The 22672-nt window shown below is 45.5% G+C and overlaps 1 protein-coding gene across 1 annotated transcript; it reads right to left on the bottom strand.

The window, feature by feature from the left end:
- Window positions 1–1205: 1205 nt before the first annotated feature.
- Window positions 1206–20027, bottom strand: slc16a6b (solute carrier family 16 member 6b). Its single transcript, XM_084438064.1, has 6 exons — window positions 19743–20027; window positions 12913–13173; window positions 10639–10782; window positions 9479–9607; window positions 5106–6026; window positions 1206–4383 (listed from the first exon to the last, which is right to left on the bottom strand). Exons 2-6 carry the CDS (start codon window positions 13157–13159, stop codon window positions 4109–4111), a joined length of 1716 nt encoding a protein of 571 aa, XP_084294190.1. The 5' UTR covers window positions 13160–13173; window positions 19743–20027; the 3' UTR covers window positions 1206–4108.
- Window positions 20028–22672: the final 2645 nt, after the last annotated feature.

The raw sequence follows: 22672 nt of genomic DNA, 5'->3' as shown, positions 1-22672 counted from the left end.
TGTTGACGATACTGTACATATAAATTGACGGAAGGCTGTTACCAAGTCTGCCTCTCAGCTGTCTGGATACAAAGATACCTTTACATCTAGCTCACAATAAAACATGTTTCAATTAGCCTAGACCTAGGCTACATTTTATTTTGTATTCCTTCTTTGTCCTGTTTGTAGTCAACTTTCATAGAACATATTCTCTCGGTGGTCTAGATGTTCCTTATGATATCAAAGTTTTGGCTATGTTCAAATTCAGTGACCATCCAAAGGAGCGAGAGAGTGCATTTGAAAACTCTTTGTTCTGTGATGAAACATTACTGTAGCCTATATTCTTCGTCGTTTCAATTAATGCCTAGCTTTACCTACGTAACCTAGTGGAAAGGAGTTATTTAAATAGTTGTATTAAATTACTCCACTTAGTAACTGCAGTAACAGCATTTGTCCATGAGATGGCAGTGCCACATTTTCTGATCTGTTGATTGGGCAAGGCCTATCATGGGAGTGACCTTCTATGTTAACAGTAACACCTCAAATATTTTATTTCGAATAATAGAAACATACAAAAATAAATACAACTAGTCATTAACCAACTCAGCATCTTCTTAAATATAAATTCTGTCCTGAAACCCATCAGCCAAATTCAGACCAGGACCTCATCAGCCACCACACTAGTAGTAAACAATATTATCTCTGCTATGGATGATAAGTAGAAATGTGCAGCACTGTTCATTGACCTCCCTAAAGCCTTTGATACAGTTGATCACTCTATCCTACTAAACGCAAATGCATGAAACTAGTTTCAGGATTACCTATCAAATAGAACGCAAGCTGTTAGCAGATGTACCTGAGTAGATGCCCGTGTACCAAGATGCTACTGCAACAGACGTCACTCGACATGTCCAACGCCAGCCAAGACAGCTCGAGTAGTCAATGAAAATAGAGCATCTTTAAATATCAGTTTGTCAATTAGGGAGCAGATATAGATTAGATAGACAGTTACCTGTAGATTGATAATAGATGGATGGATGGATAGATTATCTGTTAGCTGGCATCACAGACTGATTAGAAACACACACACACACACACACACACACACACACACCATCTCTTGAAAGTCCCCTTGAACAACGACATTAAAACATTCACTCTTATATACAAAATTTATTTCAGAATCAATACAAATGATCAAAATCAAACATCATACCAGTGCTCTTTGCAGCATTTCCAGGCATAGACCAGGTCCACATTCCTCTCACTTAAAACATTCATAACAAATCCCAAAATGTGTGTGCATCTGAACAGATGTAAAAAATCTAGGATGAAAATGTGATTTAAAAAAAATAAAATTCTTGAAGGAGGTTTATAAAGGACAGTTCATGTCATGGTGTGGTGGGAGATCTGGGTGGTCAGTGTGGAGAGGTGGGCAGGGATGGGGAGGTCTGGGTGGTCAGTGTGGAGAGGTGGGCTGGGATGGGGAGATCTGGGTGGTCAGTGTGGAGAGGTGGGCTGGGATGGGGAGATCTGGGTGGTCAGTGTGGAGAGGTGGGCTGGGATGGGGAGATCTGGGTGGTCAGTGTGGAGAGGTGGGCTGGGATGGGGAGGTCTGGGTGGTCAGTGTGGAGAGGTGGGATGGGGAGATCTGGGTGGTCAGTGTGGAGAGGTGGGCAGGGATGGGGAGATCTGGGTGGTCAGTGTGGAGAGGTGGGCAGGGATGGGGAGATCTGGGTGGTCAGTGTGGAGAGGTGGGATGGGGAGATCTGGGTGGTCAGTGTGGAGAGGTGGGCTGGGATGGGGAGATCTGGGTGGTCAGTGTGGAGAGGTGGGCAGGGATGGGGAGGTCTGGGTGGTCAGTGTGGAGAGGTGGGCTGGGATGGGGAGATCTGGGTGGTCAGTGTGGAGAGGTGGGCTGGGATGGGGAGATCTGGGTGGTCAGTGTGGAGAGGTGGGCAGGGATGGGGAGGTCTGGGTGGTCAGTGTGGAGAGGTGGGCTGGGATGGGGAGATCTGGGTGGTCAGTGTGGAGAGGTGGGCTGGGATGGGGAGGTCTGGGTGGTCAGTGTGGAGAGGTGGGATGGGGAGATCTGGGTGGTCAGTGTGGAGAGGTGGGCTGGGATGGGGAGGTCTGGGTGGTCAGTGTGGAGAGGTGGGATGGGGAGATCTGGGTGGTCAGTGTGGAGAGGTGGGATGGGATGGGGAGATCTGGGTGGTCAGTGGGTAGAGGTGGGCTGGGTTAGGGTTAGACCGGTCTTTGGAGGAGACATGAAGACTCTGGATGTTCAGACTCCACGACTCGTCGTTTCTTCTGACCTCATAGATCCCTCCTTTACATTAGCGCTGACTGGTACTGTGTGTCCTGCGCACTGACATGGATATACTGTAAAGCCTACTGTAGGTTGTTGTTATCAAGACATTTGTAAAAGTGACATTCAGAAGTCACTTCAAATGTACTTGATCTGTGAACTCATGTGTCCCGTCACTCCTGCCGGCATCTGGTACTTCTGTACGACCGTCCAGTCAACAACACAGCAGTGTGCCCATTAGCACATTCACAACCACAGGTTCTGTGGATCAGGTGGGACTGGAAACCCAGTGTGTTACCAACTCAGCTGAACCCGTATACTGTGCAGCATATGGATGCATTGAAACATGAATTAATACAGCCTATATACATGGCACTGATCTCATGAATGTCATGGCAATTATGATGTAGTTACAGTAGGTTGTGTCCAAGCTGTGAATAACACTGATGCAATATTGCTTTACAGTTGCGAAGTTAAACTCGCTAAAGAGTGCAGGCTCTTTACAGACAGCCAGCAGGAAGGAAGAACCGCGCAGTGAGTGTGAGAGGAGACAGAGCATCACCCACTGTTCACTAGGAAATTGTGCCACATATGACATTTTAGGATCAGAGTATTCAAGTTGAATTCTATGGGAATTCAAGCCATAGGCTACTTATGTTTACTAGTGTGTGTGTGTCTGTCTGAGTATGTTTATTGTGTCTGCGTGTTATATGGCCTGTAGAGAATTGGTCCTTACCATTAGGTTGAACACAACTTGGTAAATACAAACAAACATGTAAATGATATATCAAGTCATTATCCAGATCTCGACAGACATTTCACCATCCCTCCCTTATCCCTTACCTGAGATTAAGATAACAGTACTGAAACTCAAAACCAACCTGAAGAATCATAGTTAATTAGCAATAAATTAAATGATAGGAGTTTGGCCAGTAGAAAAACATTTGGCCTCAACAGAGAATGATTGAAACATGGGAGGGATTGAGAAGCCAAACCAGACCATGAAGCAAGAATGTCTCTCTTTGGTAAATGGACTGCAATTATATAGCGCTTTTCCACCTTAGCGGCACTCAAAGCACTTTACAATGGCCTCTCATTCACCCATTCACACACACATTCACGGCAGCTGCCATGCAAGGTGCTAACCTGCTCATTGGGAGCAATTTGGGGTTAGGTGTCTTGCTCAAGGACACTTCGACATGTGGACAGTCGGAGCTGGGATTCGAACCACTGACCCTTCAATCATTGAACAACCCGCTCTACCAACTGAGCTACAGCCGCCCCTGGTCTCCAGAGTGTCGAGGACTGCAATTTGAGAAGTGAGCGTTTGTGTTTTCATCTCTGTGAAGTGTGTGTAGGTAAACTACAAGTGAGTCGCAGGGTGGCTGTGGCTCAGGAGGTAGAGCGAGTCACTCAACGATCGTAAGGTCGGCGATTCGAATCCCAACTCCTCCTGACGACATGTCGAAGTGCCCTTGGTCAAGACACTGAACCCCAAATTGCTCCCAATGAGCAGGCTAGCACCTTGCATGACAGCTGCTGCCATTGGTGTGTCAATGAGAGGCCATTGTAAAGCGCTTTGGACAAAAGCAATATATAAGAGCAGTCCATTTACCATTTTACCATGATTTGAAACTAGGTCAACTGGCTGGGACAAGCCTGTGTTTGTGTGTCTGTCTGTGCGCGAAGTACAGCAGTCTAGAGAGTACTCGGCAGTTGAGAGTACATTAGCAGTATAGAGAGTACATTTCTGTTTTGTTTTTGGTTACTCAACCTCATGTCAAGTCCTTGGTCAGGTGGTTGTTACTGTGGCCGTGTTCAGACCACCGCCATCTCCTGCTTCCCAGACGACCTCGTCGGGCTGGTCTCCGGCGCCAGGTCCACCTCTAAGAAGTCTGTTGGCCCGCTGTCCTGAGAAACCTTCTCCTCCTCCTCGTCTCCCTCCTTCTCTGAACCCCGTCTCGTCTTTCCTCGGTGACACGTGGCATTCTTAGCAGGACCCACCAGCGCCAGGAAGATGGCGCCCAGGGCCATGCCCGCGGCACATGAGTAAAAGGCAGCGCCATAGTTTTGAGTTTCGTCCACCAGTGCGCCTAAGAAGAAACAGACCAGACAGGCAATGTCAGAGGCATCTATACCGGGTCCTGCAAGACTTGAACAAACCACTTAAAGCTAATTCTTTCCCATCTACATTTAAGGACAGCAAAATACACACTTTTGTCTAAAAGAGGAAGCCATCATGGACAGTGAGAAGAGACAGAAAGAGGAACAGATATATTGACAATCACAGGAATATCCGGCATGATGGGAGGGTGCTTCAAACAGAAAGCTAAAGTGAGAAACTCTGATGTGAGAAATGACTGATGAAGATGTAACTAACATGGACACATTAGTCTTTTACCTGCACCTAATAACTGCCCATGTGCTCCAGCGACCGTGCTTCTACTGAGAACCAGCTCAGTGGCCTTGTGGTTAGAGTGTCTGCCCTGAGATTGGGGGTTTGATCCCCGGCCGAGTCATACCAAAGACTATAAAAAAAATGGTACCTAATACCTTCCTGCCTGGCACTCAGCATCAAGGGTCGGATTGGGGGTAAGTCCTTGTGACATACTAGCGTCATGTCCAGGGGGTGTACTTGTACATCAAGCTGCCTCACGCTAAGGAATCAGGAGATAGGCTCCTGCCCTATGGGCCACCACTAGGCCTGAGAACCATTTGTTCTCAAGGCTACTTACTTTCTCCTGAGAGGCAACGGTCTGCCCATAGGAGCCAACGAGGAGACCGTCTTGCTGACTGAAGGGAGAAAGCTTCTTACCTCCTAGCGGCGGCCCGGCCAGCCCGGCGAAGCTCTGGATAAAGACGTAGACCCCCACAGACGAGGGCATCCTCTGGATTCCCACCACGTCCTCCTCCGCCAGCATGGGGATGTGTGTGGAGCCCACCGTGCCCATGAAGTAGCCGTAGAAGGTGCAGCATACCGCCAGGCCCCAGAACTCCCACACCAGGGTGAAGGCCACAAGCACCAGGCACAGCAGGACCACACATCCCAGCAGCACCCGCGTCTTGCGCACGCGCACCCTGTCCAGCACCACCCCGATGGACAGGCGGCCGCACACCTCCGCCACCGCCATGATGGACAGCATGTAGGCGGCCCTCTCGGGGGCCACGCCGCGGCTCTCGCTCAGCGCGATGACGTAGAGGTGCGGCGCGAAGAATCCCAGCGTGGCGAACAGGCCGAAGAGAGAGTAGCACATGAAGGCCCCGTCCTTCAGTACGGAGAAGTCCAGAAGCCTGGCTTTCCCAGAGGGCTCCGGGGGGCTCGGATCAGCCTGCTCCCCCGCCCCGGCCTCGAGCCGCTTCCCTGGGGTCGGAGGGCCAGACGGTGGACCCGGGTCCCGGCACTCCGGGGCCTTCTCCTCCTCCTCCGGCTCCATCAGGGCCTTGGTCTCCGCCGAGGCGCCCGCGGGCCGCAGCTCGCAGGCGGAGAGAGAGGTGACCCCCGAGTCCGCCGAGTCCTTGGAGCTGATGGAGCTGCCGGTCTCCTCCTTCTCCAGGTCGTACGTGGTCCGCGGATGTTTCTGGGAGTGCGGCATCTTCTCCGCCTCATGCTCCGCCTCTACGGGCTTTATGATGATGGGACGGAGCAGAGCGCCGCAGCCAATCACAGAGGCCTGCATGACACCAATCACGACGAGGCAGTAGCGCCAGCCTATTTTCTCCTTTAGAGCAGTAAAGGCTATGATGGGAGAGAGGAGCAGAACGGGGGTTTAGTTACAGGACTACTAACGCTATGAATACTACTACAGCATGATTCAGACTGAAGAATACTACCTAAAATCAAACTTCCATTCCAATGTCTAGGACTGATGAAAGGCGAAGTCTTTCAATTCTTTCTTATTCTATTCTCTACTTTTAGATTCTACAAAGGAACAATAAGAAGTTTTACAGGGCAGGATTGAAGGACACATTCTATACACAACAGAGCGCTCAAGATAGAAGATCCCTTTCCCACGAGGATCGACAAGGTCAACACATCTCTGTTCACACTAACACGGTCAACACATCTCTATTCACACTAACACGGTCAACACATCTCTGTTCACACTAACACGGTCAACACATCTCTGTTCACACTAACACGGTCAACACATCTCTGTTCACAATAACACGGTCAACACATCTCTATTCACACTAACACGGTCAACACATCTCTGTTCACACTAACACGGTCAACACATCTCTGTTCACACTAACACGGTCAACACATCTCTGTTCACACTAACACGGTCAACACATCTCTGTTCACACTAACACGGTCAACACATCTCTGTTCACAATAACACGGTCAACACATCTCTATTCACACTAACACGGTCAACACATCTCTGTTCACACTAACACGGTCAACACATCTCTGTTCACACTAACACGGTCAACACATCTCTGTTCACAATAACACGGTCAACACATCTCCATTCACACTAACACGGTCAACACATCTCTATTCACACTAACACGGTCAACACATCTCTGTTCACACTTACACAGTCAACACATCTCTGTTCACACTAACACGGTCAACACATCTCTGTTCACACTTACACAGTCAACACATCTCTATTCACACTAACAAGGTCAACACATCTCTGTTCACACTAACACGGTCAACACATCTCTGTTCACACTAACAGTCAACACATCTCTATTCACACTAACACGGTCAACACATCTCTATTCACACTAACACGGTCAATACATCTGTTCAGCTCTCTGCTTTTTGTCTCTCCATTTCTGCTTGGCTATACCTAGTCTACTCTACATTCTTTATGAGCCTGTCTGCTAAGTGCCTTATTATATGATACACTCAAATATCCTATTATAGACTACAGGTTTAGCTAACACATAATGGCCAACCATGTAGGCAACATCTCTGTAACTATTTATCTACTCTACTGATTGTCATGTCTCTTATTATGAAGTATTTAGCCCATGTTTATTGCCCTTTAAATGTTCTTAGCCAATAGACCAAACATTTTCCAGGAGCTTGCTCGATCGTCTCGTTGAGAGGTCAGGGAAGAATTTTTACAGCTCACTTTTCGGCCCCTGGGTGAACTGTTTTTTTTGCTTCCCTCCGGAATATGTAGGGGTAGGATCTATGCCCACCCTCCCATTGCTCTCTGTAAAGCGCATTGTGTTGCCTCTGTGTATGAAATGCGCTATACAAATACAGTTTGATTTGATTTGTTCACAGCACACTAACAACGTCAACACATCTCTCACAGCATATTAACAGTACACTCACAAGACTGAGACAGAGGACAGCTTTGTCAGGGCCACACACATATGTATGTGGGCATTGACCAGTCCTCACTCAGGCGCCTGCGGCTTGTCCAAAACGCAGCTGCTCCCCTTCTCACTGGCAAAAAAGTGCGACCACATCACCCCAGTATTGGCCTCACTCCACTGGCTCCTTGTCCGCTTCCGCATTGATTTGAAGCTTCTGCTATTTGTTTTTAAAGCTCTAAATCAGGGGTGCCCACACTTTTTGGGCGGTGAGCTACTTTTAAAATGACCAGCTCATCAAGATCTACCACCCAAACCCTGCCCCCCGGCGGGCCCCCGCCTCACACCCCCGGAACCCCCGCCCTTCTGTCACTTGTCACTTAACATTGGCTAGGTTTTAATTCATGTGTCATTAAAGTCATATCTTAAAAGAAAAAATAATCCCATACTGAAAATAACATAAAATTAATTAACACCTCTTGTGGTGCCAACAGAGAAATGCAGGTAGGGAGGGAGTGATAACCGGTCAAACGCTATTCTAGGTGCGCTGGCCTACAGCCATGCACAAAAAAACACTGCCTCTTGTGGTAGCAACATAGAACTGCAGGTCAACAACCCGACGGAGGGAGGGAGGGAGTGACAACTGGATATTTGCCATCTTTGGTGCGTCGCCACGCACAAAAATAATAACATACAACCGAAATAACAACATACGGCTACTGTTTCAAAATCAATTATTATTAATTATTAATCAAGCTACCAATTACTTCACACTGGAAGTGGAACGTTAACTTTGTTGTATATATGCCTTGCACAATCTTAACAGGTAACAATCAACTAGTGGTCAGAACAGAGTGTCTTTAGCCTGCTTACATGACTCAATCACAGCACAATACACTCTGCTGACTTGCACTGAATGGATCAGTCAGGGTTGCAGAATTCGGGCTTTTTTGAGTTTCTGATTGATTTTGCTGGGCTACTATCAGCTGTCAGCTACACATACAAGACTAAACAATGATGAAATCAGCCCACACATGATTAAATCATTAAAACGCTCAGCTAAACTGCAGGTCACCCTTGTAATCTACAAAGTAGCAGGAGGAAAAAGTTGCTCATTTGGACAAAAAGAGAGGTGATGAGACTGCTTATCTCTGCACACGCAACTTCAACACGCATCATCAAGTCGCCTTTTAATGGCTTTTCTTTTGAATGGCTGGAGATCTACCAGCATAGAGATCTACCAACATAGAGATCTACCAGCATAACCTCTGAGATCTACTGGTCGATCGCGATCGACGTATTGGGCACTTCTGCTCTAAATGGTCTGGCTCCTCTGCACCTGGCTCAACTCTTGCACCGCCACACCCCAGCCAGAGCCTTGAGGTCAGCTGACCAGATGCTACTGGACATGCCCAAGACTAGGCTAAAGATCAGAGGTGACCGAGCCTTTGCGGCTGCTGCCCCTAGGCTCTGGAACAGCTTGCCCCTCCACATTTGAGCCGCCCAGATCTTGGAGGTTTTTAAATCTTTATTGAAGACCCACTTTTTCTCCCTGGCCTTCAATTCTAGTTCAGCATGACTCCCAGGCTAGTGTGTGTTTTGTTGTCTTTGTGGGTATTGTTGTGTTTGTGTCCATGGTTGTGTCTTGTATTATTAAGTATTATTGTTGTAATATATTTTCACCTACCTGTACAGCACTTTGGTTATCCACTGTCGTTTTAAATGTGCTCTATAAATAAAGTTTGAGTTGAGTTGAGAATAATTCCTGGCTATTTGCTTGGCCTGCAGTTACACGAGGAAGAGTACACTATGAGTATTTATCCACGAGATGATGATGAAACAATCTCTGGAGCCCTTTTCAACCGTGAAGTCCACTATTTCTACTCGGGCGGGGCCGTTGCTCACCTGGGGCAAACGCGAACATGGCGAAGGATTCTCCAGAGGACGCCATGGCGGTGACGAGGGAGCGGCGGCGGGCGAAGTACTGGGCGAGGATGGTGACGGTGGGGAGGAAGGTGAGGCAGTAGCCCAGGCCTGCAGACACAGACGACAAGAGGGGACATGACATCCGCTGGACCTGTCTGCATCATCACCGCTGAGGGATGAGGTCAAAGGTCGTAGCTTTGTGGAGGTGAGAGTTTGTGAGGCTCAGGGTCACTGACACGGCGAACGCTGCAAAGGAAAGGCATTTAAACACAGAGAGGGAGGGAGGGGGAGAGAGACAGAGAGAAAAGAGAGGGGTCATCCAGTTAGCAGCTGTCCGTTTCAGTTGGAGAGAAGTGTGAATGACTTTTTTTGGTGGGACAGCTAGCAGTGCATTCATTCTGTGAAAGAAAAGTGAATGCCTTCTGGAAGGAATTTAGGTAGTTTTTCTCCAATTCTGTTCCGTCATTTTCCTACAGATTCAAGATGGCGGAGTTTGGTTTGGTTCCAGGTCTGGCAGGGGATCAGCCACCCCACAGGCCAGCCCTGAAAGAGACACACGTCAATGTCCTTCATGGCACTGCTAGGAGTCCTGCTTCATTCAAATGTAAAGCTGGTAAGCAATTCACAAAAGCAAAACAATAATTAATCTCATTACAAATTCCAATGTCCTTGAATGTGTGTGGGTGTGTGTATAAGTAGTAGTAGTAGTAGTAGTAGTAGTAGTAGTAGTAGTAGTAGTAGCAGTAGTACTAGTAGTACTAGTAGTAGCAGTAGTAATAGTAGCAGTAGTAGTAGTAGTAGTAGTAGCAGTAGCAGTAGCAGTAGTAGTAGTAGTAGTAGTAGCAGTAGTACTAGTAGTAGTAGAAGTAATAGTAGCAGTAGTAGTAGTAGTAGTAGTAGTAGCAGTAGTACTAGTAGTAGCAGTAGTAATAGTAGCAGTAGCAGTAGTAGTAGTAGTAGTAGTAGTAGTAGTAGTAGTAGTAGCAGTAGCAGTAGTAGTAGTAGTAGTAGTAGTAGTAGCAGTAGTACTAGTAGTAGTAGTAGTGCATTGACAGTGCCAGTTGTGCTGTTGACATTGGAGCCTGTGTTGGTGTGTCTGCACTTTGTGTGTTTGTGTGTGTGTTTGTGGAGGAAGGTACCTGAGACAATGCCTATGGTGATGTACATCTGGTTGATGGAGGAGGTGAAGGCGGAGGTGATGGTGCCCAGGCTGATCAGGAAGCCCCCCACCATGACGACTGGCCGGTAGCCGAACCGGTTACTGAGCACCGTGGATAGAGGGGCTGGGTGGTACAAAGACAAACATCCAATCAGAACTAGGGCTGCACATTTCAAGGAATTTCATTAATCGATAACTGTTAACCTTAACAAACGATAGTCGATTAATTGATAAGAACATCCTGTGTGTGTGTGTGTTTGGTCAGATCTGGGTCAGTAGGTCAGAGGCTTCCTTCCAAATAAGCTGTCTGTTTCTTTGCCTGGCTGCCCTGCAGTAAGAGCACATGATGTCACCATGTGATTTCTGATGGTCTGTAATATTTCCCATGATTGCCTGAAACTGAGTTTTCTCCTCATACTGTGGGCACTGACAAAGCTAGATTTCTTCCGTTTCCCCCCAAAAAAATGTGTGGAATTGAAAAGTCGCCAGAATAAGGTGTGTATTTGACACAGGATTCTGAGAGTTTGACATTTTGTTATGAGAATGAATCTCTTTCCAGGTGTTGTACTATCATTGGCCGAGTTTCCCGAACAAGTTAAGAAGCACTTAACTGAGTTAAGAAGCTTCTTAACTCCAAAGTACTTCTTAACTCCCATGCAAAGGGTTGCTTAAGAAGGATTCCTTAAGAAGGTTCTTTATCGGGAAACCCGGCCATCCTTTGTTCAGTTAGCTGCTTGTTATAATTTTCTTCTGGGCAAATTACAGCATTAAAATGGATGATGGCCCATGTCAAGCTTTCCAAAGCCTGTGTTAACACTGTCACTAACCTTATTTTAGTGCTATTTCAAATTTACCACCGATTTCACTCTGAAACTACAAAACGACAACACAGTTCTCTATGCGGGAATTCATAGCTCAGATATGAAGACCAACACCACATCACCAACACAAGGTCAAGGTCAAGGTCACAAGCAGAATGGGGTTTGGTTTACACAATGTCTGGTTTTTGATGTTCGTTAGTTTTGGAGGGCTAATGGCCTGTACAGGCTACACGAATTCAGGCCGATTTTGGGGCGATTTTTCTGTGTCCAGCGTCAGGCCCGATTATGAAGGTCAGGAACAACGAAAAGCCTTGTAGTGTGACATAATCAAAGATCAGTGATTTGGCGTCTATGACACTCCGACGAAATGTCTGATTTTGTTTTGTATTTTCCTGCCTAGTCTGACATCTCCTGTTCGTGTGATCTCATGCCTACGACGTACTTTGACGGTGACCAATAAGATGACAGTGTTCTTTACATGTTAATCTGTTACCTCAAGTTCTCCTTGAAGGATAGACAGCCCATACTGTCCTCTTTGTTACACCCAGGAACGGGTCCACAATTGTTTTTTCTTTATTTTATTGTTTGACTCTGAGCAACAGCTTGCGCCGAATTCCGACCCCCTGACAGGATCCTACTCCCCTTCGCGTTTACAAAAGTGTTAAACGAGTGTTTACAATTTCTACCACTCAGCAAAGACCAGAACATCACAAGAGGGGCAACTTGTCACAAAAAGCAAGGCTATTTTAGGTTTTAAGATGACCACATCACAATGCGAACCTATGGCTAGCTACTGCTACAATATCCATGATAATAAACTACGAGAGCACTTGGAATTAAACCTACCTAATAATTTACAAATAGCCTAATAGGCCTACATTCCTATAAAGTAATATTATTTATCCCTCCTCACATTTATTGTGGATAGTCTGTATCGTTAGGTCACTGGATGGTACTGAGTCGGTAGATAAAAAGGGATGAATCCCAGACGAAAATGTAATACTTCAACTGTATCAACTAGTTTTAATGAGGCAGATATAGCCTAGTTGTGGTAGCTTACATATAATGGTTTCAGCAGTCAAAAGATAACTCAAAACTCAAAGATAGTGAAACGGAGTCAGATTCTGCCCGGGTGTCGGAATTATTTGGCACAACACTCCGCCACCATAATTTCAAGTATAAATAAAGCTTGAATACAGTGCATACAATAGCCTACTTCTTCCATGACTGACAATTTTTGCGGTCAATTGTGTAGTGTTGCCAGTGTCCTGGCCATGACACGGCAAGAATTTATGCAACTGTGATCGCCTAATCTGACATGATGACCATTGTGAAAGACCCAAAAAATTGTGTAGTCTGTACGGGCCATAAGAAATAGCAGAGCAAAAGACAGATTCCCCTTGTTATCCTGAGGACGCCCCCTCCAGACGTACCTGTGAAGGTAAGGATGAAGACACAGATGGAGATGACCCAGGAGACACGACTGTTGCTCTCCTCAAACTCCAGCATCAGGTCCTGGAGGAAGACGCCCAGGCTCTTGATGGTGCCGTAGGTGAACACCTCCACCAGGAAGAAGGCCAGGGCCACGGCCCAGCCCCATCCCCCGTCAGGCACTGCCGAGTACACACACGGCCCCAGGAACCCCCCTGCCCCAGACGCTGGCGTTGCTGACCACCTCATGGCTGGACTGAGGCCTGGTGGAGAAAAGAGATCTATATGGTAAATGTCCCTTCCAAAAAATACTAAACATGTCTCCCTTTTTCAACACAAATAGTTTGGAAAGTTAACTGTCTAACAAATAATTCCTTCTCTCTGGAATACCTAGCTATTACATTGTTGACATGTTTCTACCATCCAAACAAAGAGCTCTGAGTTACTGCTGTCAGTGTCCAAAACATAATTTCCTTGCTTCATAACAGTAGGCTGTTAGCAAAGCACAAAACCCAGCGAGATAGGGAGACCTGGACGTTGAGGCAACTATCAGGACCACATGCTAGCTGGAAAATTACAGAGAGGCAGTGTAACAATTGTAGCGAGCCCGAATGTAATTCACAAAGATGGACTGTCTCAGAACAGAGGCGTTAGGGTCAGCAATGATAGACGGGAAACGGAGGAGCCAAGGTCAGGGTCCAGCTGGACTTCACACAGGAGGGGGAGGGCTGGTTATCTGCATAGGCCCAGGGAACAAGGACGAGAGTATGGGAGAGAGTGGAGCCGGGAGGGAGGGCAATCAACTAGATCAATGGTTGATATGCTGAGACATAGCGGATACGAAGTGACCCCCCCACATACCAGAGGAAGATGGCAATAAAACGAATGAAAGGATCCCTTTTTTAAGCTAAGTCTCCCTATCAGCCTCTAAGCCTGGGAAGGTGAGAAACAGCCCCGGTGACCCCCCTTAATAGGATAGGTCTGGCGTTTATCAGAAGCGGACAAAGAAGATTTTTGGAGGGAACTAACTGTCCCTAAATGTGTAATCATGAAAGTAACCATATAATCCTTGAGTACAAATACAGTTGAATATCATTTATTAGAAGTATAGATGCTTAAGACAAAACTGACTATTAATCAACATGTATGTGTTAGTAGAAAATCAATTATGTAACTTTGTAGAAGATATGACAGCATGTAATAGATAAGAAATGTATTCATGTATTAACTGTCTGGATATATAAGTTATGCTTAAAACCAGAGTTTAATAAGTTGTTAGTTAGACAATTCAATCTAAAGAATGGTAACTTGTAATTTTCCATGTTGTGGGTGTGAGAGATAAGATGAATGCAGGAGGTATTAACCAATAAGGAGGGAGGAGTGACGAAAGGAAAGTGAGAGCTAAACATGGGATTAAAAGGAAGAGGTAGGGGGGAAAGAAGACACTTTTTTCCTTTCCATCGGAAGAGGAGTGGAAGAAGTCAGAAGCTGAGAACCTGGGATTCGCTTTTCTTTCATGAACTTTTTCTTGTAACTTGCATTTTTTCCATGTAAACTGGATTATTTGTATAACCTCACAAAAGTTTTATAAAGATTCTTACTTCAACACCAGATCATTTCTTCTTGCTTTTATTGATTTGGTGAGTATATAAATGTTTTGGTTGAGTAAATTAATCATTGATTGAAATGTAAATAACAGGTTTACAGCAGGGCAATTGGGCCCCAGCCGAAGCCAGCTACAAGGAGCCAGGCTTCTGGAGAAGGTCGTGTCTCTGCATCTAAAGGAATTCACCTCTAAGCTGAGAGAAAAAGCTTGAGCAGAGGTCTGAATTAAAATGGTAATGCTCTGAGAGAGAGAGCATATCACAAACTCATGTGGGAGATGCATTCTAAGAGAGGCTATGACTGTTTGACTCATGTGATGGTAGTTTAAAACAGTAACATATTAGCTTCATGAGCCACGGATAACGATAAAACCCGGTGAGAGAACGGAGTTGGTAATAAAGGTTGAATAAGCCGTGGCAGGGAATTTACATAAATAAGCCATCACTTTGAGATCAACAGGTCAAATAGCCTACTCTTCAACAACAATGTCTCTCACATTTCTTACACACACACACCCAGTATCTCCTCTCACTATGCAAGCACTGGAATTGGCCAGACATAAAGTACAACAGGGCCACCGATGTCAGAAGAACATGCCACCTTTGCCCAATCTATAGTGGGCGGGGCCTCTACAAGTCAAGCCCTTGGCTGCTCCTACTTCCTCCTGTCTCTAGTATACAGACTCCCTTGTCTTCTCTACGGACCAGGTGATGATGCAACAGTGACACGTCACACCTGGACCCAAGTTTACCGCACTCACCTAACATAGTCACAACTATTTAAAATGGCAATCTCAAACTTTCCAGTGATTATTCCAGTGACAATTATTTTCAGCTTAGTTATTTTGACGTCACCTAGAGTAGGCTAATTGTGTGTTTTTGGATTGGATATATATTTATATATATCCCGGTGATCACTTTAAAACTATAGTGTCGCTAGTGATGTCAGCGGACTGACAGCACAGGCCACAGCGCTATAACAATACTTTTGTGAGTAGCTACAGTAGGCTAGTTAAGCCATATTGGGTTTGGTACATCAAGAAATGAGCATTAGCTATGGAGAGGTAATAAAGGACAATTTCACAAATTAAACTGACACTTGGTACAGTGTTTTGTGGTCTGAAGAAGAGGGGATAACTACTATGACAGTAGTCTAACGACACTAGCATCCACCTCCCCTTAGTATAGCTGTACAGTAGGCTATGTGGGGTAACCAGACTAGACCTGCTCTAGTACAGCTGTAACCCTGGATGTGGGGTGACTAGACAGACCTCCCCTAGTAGGCTACAGCTGTAACTTTGGATATAGGGTGACTAGACCTGCTTTAGTAAAGCTCTAACCTTGGATGTGTGGGGTGACTAGACCTGCCCTAGTAAAGCCCCAAGAGTACCTGGCTGCAGACAAAATGTCCGACCTCCGCAAGAGGCGCCTCCGCAGTTGACAGGAAATCACGTGACCTCTGCAGTTGACAGGAAATCCGTTGTTTTTTGTGAGCATGCGCAAGAGGCACCTCCGCAATTGACAGGAAATCACATGACCTCTGCAGTTGACAGGAAATCGGACGTTGGTCATAAGTTAACTAACGTTAGCTAAAAATTGCATTATGTTAGCTAGATAGCCAACATTGTTTAACATTCGGTAAGCCTTTACTGGCTACATTCAACAAGAATAATTTTGATAAGAACTGTGGTCCTGAAAAAGACTGTCTCCTATCACTTCATAGGAGAAACAGGCTGCTTATGAAAAAGGCTGTTTTTGCAAACTCCCTATCACTAAGTCCCCCTCCCTCTCACACCAATCCCAACAATACTCAACTCCCAATAACTGAGTTTGTGTTAATGTTTCAAAATTAGTGATTGGTGCAGGATTTTAAGATATATCTCCTGCAGAAGTGACAGGCTGGTGCTCAGATGAGGAGCAGGCCTGCTGTATCAGCTGCTCACATTGATTGTTCCCTCTCGACAGAAACACAACAAATTCTATCAGCAAGTATCAAACCATAGTAATCTGACCTGCAATGAATGTAGCGTACTGTTTTTATTGTTGACATATTCATCAAATCCTTTTTTCTTTATCCTGGAGACTTTGCAGCGGCAAAGGCAATAATTAAACTCAATGTTAATAATAATAATAATAATAATTACACACAATAATTACAATGGCAATGATTACACAAATACAAATACACGCATGTGCAACATAGTAGTAGCAGCACTCACCACGATATGCAATGTTTAAAACACAGTACTCAGTACTCTAGCATTGATTGTACTCGGCTCGTTACTCAAATATACAATGTGTGACATTGTAATAGCAGCGTTCAGACACAAGTGTCCAGTGTTTAAGTTCTCAGTACTCATAGTAATGATTGTGCTAGGCTCATTACCCAATAATAACAGTCCTCAGCCTGTTACTCGATACTTATCTCAATGTTCAGTGTTATAAGTGATCAGTATACAGTACTTAGTGCAGTCTATGCAACAGTACGCTACAGGTTACTAGTGTCCTTTGTTCAGTAGCCTGATTGCCTGGTGAAAGAAACTAGCTGAAACCCATCAACCACAACTGTCTCATGACCGTGGACTTGGCATACATGGTGTAGCAGACCCCACATGTTGATGGACATGGCTGAGTGAGAAGAACTAGGTCAGCTATTACTCATAACTCTACAACTCTTCGATGACGTCTAGGTCCTCTTTGCAGTCACTCGAGGAGTCTAGCACCATGGGTTCATCGCTGGGGTCGATCTCTGCCTCCATCATGGCGATCTTGAGGATGTCCATTGGAGGCTAGGTTAGGAGAAAGAAAGAGGGGGAAGAACAGAGAGAGGATAGGATCTGAGTAAACAAGTCCCAAATGTCAAATGCACTTTTTCAAGTTGCCTAGGACTTCCATCATTATACACAAATCAACTTGAACTGATTGATGTCACTGGACAGAGAGAGTGCTCACCTGGCTTGCTGTCTTGTCTGCAGCCACTGGATGGTGGGCCTGCAGGGGCGGGGGCTGCCTGCGACAGCTGGGTGTGCCTGTGTTGGGAGGTGGGGGCCTGCTGGGGTGTGACCAGGGGCTTGGTGGGGGTCCCCGGGGTGGAGGGCTGGATGGGCCCCCCTGAGGCAGACGCACATTTCTAACCATTACATTCATGTTGTCTATCCATGTAAATAAACCAGTACAGTTTGTCCGTTTATTGCTCTACATCAAACATACCATGCCTGGTCTCACGGCCACATCTACTACTCTGTTCATGCATGACACAGATAGGCACTATACACAGAAAACAGTATTAGTATTGAAGAATAAAATAACAAAGTGGGAAGCCAAGTTCTCCTATGCCAGCTTATCTCCACAGCTGACTAGCACAGGGAACTGATGTTGCCTCTAACGCATACGGGCCTAACAAAATAAAAGTCCCCAAGGTGTATTCACAATCTGACCGTTACATTACATATTAATTAATTAATCATACAATAGGCTACTCGCCAGCTAGTAGTAGCCCGCTAACCTTGGCTGTCAGGCTAGTGACGTCAACTGCGTGCTACACTGGCTGCACGCTCTGGGAGTTAGCCAGACTAGTTCCAATAAAACTTCCAATAAAGAAGAAAACATCTCCCTAGCATCCGACCAGTTAACTACAGCTGCTGCCAATTAGCGAGCTAATGTAACGTGATTCAAACAGTTTATACTCAAACTATATCCATTTTAAACTCAATTAAACGAATTCATTTACACAAATATTTTAATAACTGCTTAGCTAGCTACATGACCTGCAACAACGACGCAACGAAACATCGCTAGCTAACGTTAGCTAAATGCTTAGAGCCACTTGGCATAAAGTTTGATAGACAACACTGAATAAAACCTTAGAAAAGACAACTAACCTTTTAAAGTATCTTACCTTGTCGCAGTATCAGAGGCTTCTCGACAACAAGTGGACTAATAAAGAATAAAGAATATCTTATCTTCTTCTTCTTCACTGGAATTAATGGCAGCTCGCAAACAACCACCCCAAGCCCTGTACGTCTGCGTCAGCACAACGGGTTTTGCTGTCAACTTCTCTTATCTGACAACTGTCATTCATGAAAAAACTACAAGAAGACGGCCAACAACGTCCGGTTTCCTGTCAACTGTGGTGGTCACGTGATTTCCTGTCAATTGTGGAGGTGCCTCTTGCGCATGCTCACAAAAAACAGAACGAATTTCCTGTCAACTGCAGAGGTCACATGATTTCCTGTCAACTGCGGAGGCGCCTCTTGCGGAGGTCGGCCATTTTGTCTGCAGCCAGATGCATTAATAGAACGGATGCATGCATCTCAGTAGTCTGGGGCCTGTCTCGTTCGCAGTTGTTTCGCCGGTCTAGAGCGGAAGCACGATGACGCATCGCATATTCTTCCGGTCTGGACCGGAAGAAAAACAGTTGATTTAATGTTTTTACTGTAGGCTGCACATGGTGAAGTTTCGAGTAGATAACATTCGCGATGGCATCACCAGGCATAACACCGACGAAAATGGTAAAAGAAGATCTACCGAGAACTACCGGTTAAGGAAAAATAAAGCAAGCAGAAGTAGGAGGCGGGCTCTACAGACTCGAGCCGGAAGAAGGGGCGGGCTTAAGGCACTGAAGTAAACAGACACCAGGCTCTTCTCCCCGAGGAGAGACCTAATGGTGCGTTCGTTTATAACTGGGAGGTGGCAAATTGCGACTTGCTACTAGGAATTATTAAATAAAACACTGCATGAACTCGCACTTCCTCGTCGCAAATTCGGATATGTTTCTCAGCCCCCAGTTGCTCGAATGCACTAGATATAACTAGGTAACTGTGATATAATGGTATATAGCTCGAATGCACACAGGTCGGAGGTAGGTATTTTGCCACTTGCGACTTGCCACCTCCGACCACAAACGAACGCACCATAATACATCCATGGGAGAGACTGGTGACGCGAGGCTAGTAAAGCTGTAACTCTGGATCAGGGGTAACCAGGGGCGCCAGGCGCACGTTCCGCAGTGCAGTGCTGACGTCAGCTCAAACAGTCGGTCGCTCTGACCAGAGTCGGGCATTAGTTATAACCAGTATTAATAGGCTACTATATCATTCAGTTAATGCAGTACAGTAACGTTTGGAAGTAGCCCACAGCTGCCTGCAGTAAACTATAACCACAGACTAAGCATTTAGACAGGCAGCAGCATCCCGCCAAGCTGATTGAGTCATCTATAGGCTACTTACCAGGGAGCGACCAGTCGTGGAAGTAGGTTGAGGTTGAATCGACGGTCGTCGACCGTTTAATATAAATATCAAGATGTGATGTTAGATGTTCTGCCGGCAATCATTTCTATCCACCCGGCTAACGCTACGGTACGACAAGCAGCCTAGTGATGGTGAACTCTTCCGTGTGTGATAGCGCATGAGGCTCCACAGTCTCTTATAATACAGTCTCTTGACATTAGGCTACAAAAAAGTTATTAAATAACATTGAAACTCGTAGGCTATTCGAGCGAATTATTTCCCTGTCTTTTCATCTCCCAATAGCTCGTGATCTAACTCTTTGCGAATCTCCCCCCCGTGTTAACCGCTCCCGTACCGGACCCCGGAACCGGCTCAAGCCGGTATTCACACGTGGGCGCGCAAATCTCTATCAGGTGCGCGCGCGTGTGTTCTTTCCTCAAGATGAACTAGAGGATTATAATAGGAGTGCTACATAGTCATGTTTAGTAATAATAAGGGACGCTATATCCTGCTGCATTGTTGTAGGGTAATAATGGGTTTCCAACATTTATGTTACAGATTGCCTAGTCACCAAAGCTGTCTGAGCTCTCTGAACCTGCACTTGCACAAACACTCAGTGGGATAGGCCTACACCATAGCCTAATGCATCAAAGTTGAAACAAACCCACAAAACCATGTAATATTCATGAAAGAAGTTTAGGTAACGCTTTATAATACAGCCCGTGTCTTACCCGTGTCTTGGGTAGGCTACATGTAGCCTAAGTACAGGGTAGGCTACTTCCCGGGTACTTATATGCAAGTATAGGCCTACGCGGTACTTACCCGATACTAACAGGTCAGTATGGGGTAGCCTAGGCTACTTACCGGGTAGTAAGTGCGGGCTACCCGGTACTAACATTACCATACTTACCTGGTAAGACGGGTAAAACACTGGTAAGACACGGGCTGTATTATAAAGCTTTACCGAAGTTTCTATTATCCGATAAATATAACCCCCCCAGGCCCACTTAAAAAAAATAAAAATCCGTAGTTCGTTCCTCTTTTGAGAATTTACGTGTAGGCCTAATGTTATTATTGCTCCCGAACCGACGAGTGAAGAGCGGAGGAGAAGGTAAGACAGAGAAGTCTGACAGCACATCAAGAAATGGTTTAAGCAGCCTATACTCCACCTTCACGGTCGCTCCCAAAACAGCTGATCTGACAGTTGTAGCCTGCTGTTGCACTCCAGGATAAATATGCTGTTTAAGAAAAGAAGATGAAGACTTGAGAAGTGAACACTGAGCAAAACGTTAGCTAGCTAATAAAGCAAGTTTATGTGATGATAATGATTATGACGATGACATAACATGAGGCAAAGTCTCTGTGTTCTTTGATGGATCACCATTAAGCGGTGGACGTTGACACTCATCATGTGTTAGTTATATCCACGGCCCCTCCTTCAAACCTTCACTGCCTGGCTGCAGGGTCAGAGTTTAGAATAACTACATTCTATCCACTTAAGCAGGGTTGGCTGGGGAATGTTTCCACTACATTTAGTTCAACTAGTGGGCTGTAGCTTGGTGGAACCTTGAGAGAACCAATGTTTCTCGGGCCTAGTGGCCCATAGGGCAGGAGTCTATCTCCTGTTTCTGTAGCGTGAGGCAGCTTGATGTACAAGTACACCCCCTGGACATGACGCTGGTATGTCGCAGGGACTTACCCCCAATCCAACCCTTGATGCTGAGTGCCAAGCAAGGATGCATTGGGTACCATTTTTATAGTCTTTGGTATGACTCGGCCGGGTATCGAACTCACAACCTCCCAGTCTCAGGGCAGACACACTATTGGTGGAAGTTAATCTAAGATCTAAGGTTAAAAACTGTAATGTTTCCAGTAGTACAGTAGGCCTACTTCTTAATATATATATTATTTTTTTTTTACCATGTAGCCATGTCCCCTCTGGCAGGAGACTGCAGGTCCACACGCCACAAAAACAGCTTATTTCCCAGAGCCATCAGACTCATTAACAAGGCTTGTGTTCCCCCATGACTGTATTTTGTTTGCACTTTCTTACTTCTTTGTACTGTTTTGCACTGTCATGTCTTTGCACTGTCCTGTCCTGCACCCTGTCCTATGTCGTCTGCAACAGCGTATGCCTTAACCCTAGTCAAATCCCTAGTATGTGTGAACCATATACATGCCTAATAAACAGATCATGGAATACCGGTGTAAACAGTTAACTACACTTTCAGAGTAGCCTGCGATGGTGTTGATGAGAGAACAGCCTGCTGAAGATAGCCACCTTGGTGACAGGGTTGTTCTGAGTGTCACGTCATCATGATAATCAAGGATGACGGCAGACAGGTCAGATAGAGTTCAGACCTCAACATGTTCTCTGCAGCCTATAAGAGCACATTAAGGTTTAGTGTAATCTTGTCACTGAGTGCACTGACCGAGGACTGAGATTGAGTAATGAAAGAGTGGTGGCAATGCTCCCATCGATGATTGGTAACTGCTGAACTTTCAAACTTTCCCCATGCAATATCAATAACCCCAACCAGCTGTTGCACAATCGACAGAGAGCAGTTGGTTTTCTCAGTTGTCAGTTGTTATCCATCCACCTGTCCATCCATCCATCCGTCCAACCATGTTACACAAAAACTCATGACAAATTGTGTTTTGCATAATTCCATTTCTACCTAAATCTACTTATTTATTTCTTTGTTTCATTTGCCTTTTTTGGTCTTGTGCAATCCCCAAAATACTTTGCACTCTTACAATATCATAGGCACATACATACATACAAACAAACAAAGGACCTTCTGCATCATACCCAGGAGACGTACATGTACAGTAAACAGTACTGTAAACATTTAATATGTCATTACAGCAAAATACACAGATTAAAAAAGAAACATAGTAAAAACTGTTTAAAAAAAGTTCCTTATTTT

This window comes from Borostomias antarcticus, assembly GCF_949987555.1.
Source record: "Borostomias antarcticus genome assembly, chromosome: 5".
Taxonomy (NCBI): domain Eukaryota; kingdom Metazoa; phylum Chordata; class Actinopteri; order Stomiiformes; family Stomiidae; genus Borostomias; species Borostomias antarcticus.
This window is presented reverse-complemented; position numbering and strand designations above follow the sequence as displayed.

Coding starts and splice junctions, on each gene's coding strand:
- slc16a6b (XM_084438064.1), bottom strand. CDS start 13,159: ATGAGGTGGTCAGCAACGCCAGCGTCTGGGGCAGGGGGGTTCCTGGGG. Junction 9,608..10,638: donor CACCATAGGCATTGTCTCAG/GTACCTTCCTCC, acceptor CTGTGTCTGCAG/GCCTGGGCTACTGCCTCACC. Junction 4,384..5,105: donor GGCCGGGCCGCCGCTAGGAG/GTAAGAAGCTTT, acceptor GTTTCTTCTTAG/GCGCACTGGTGGACGAAACT.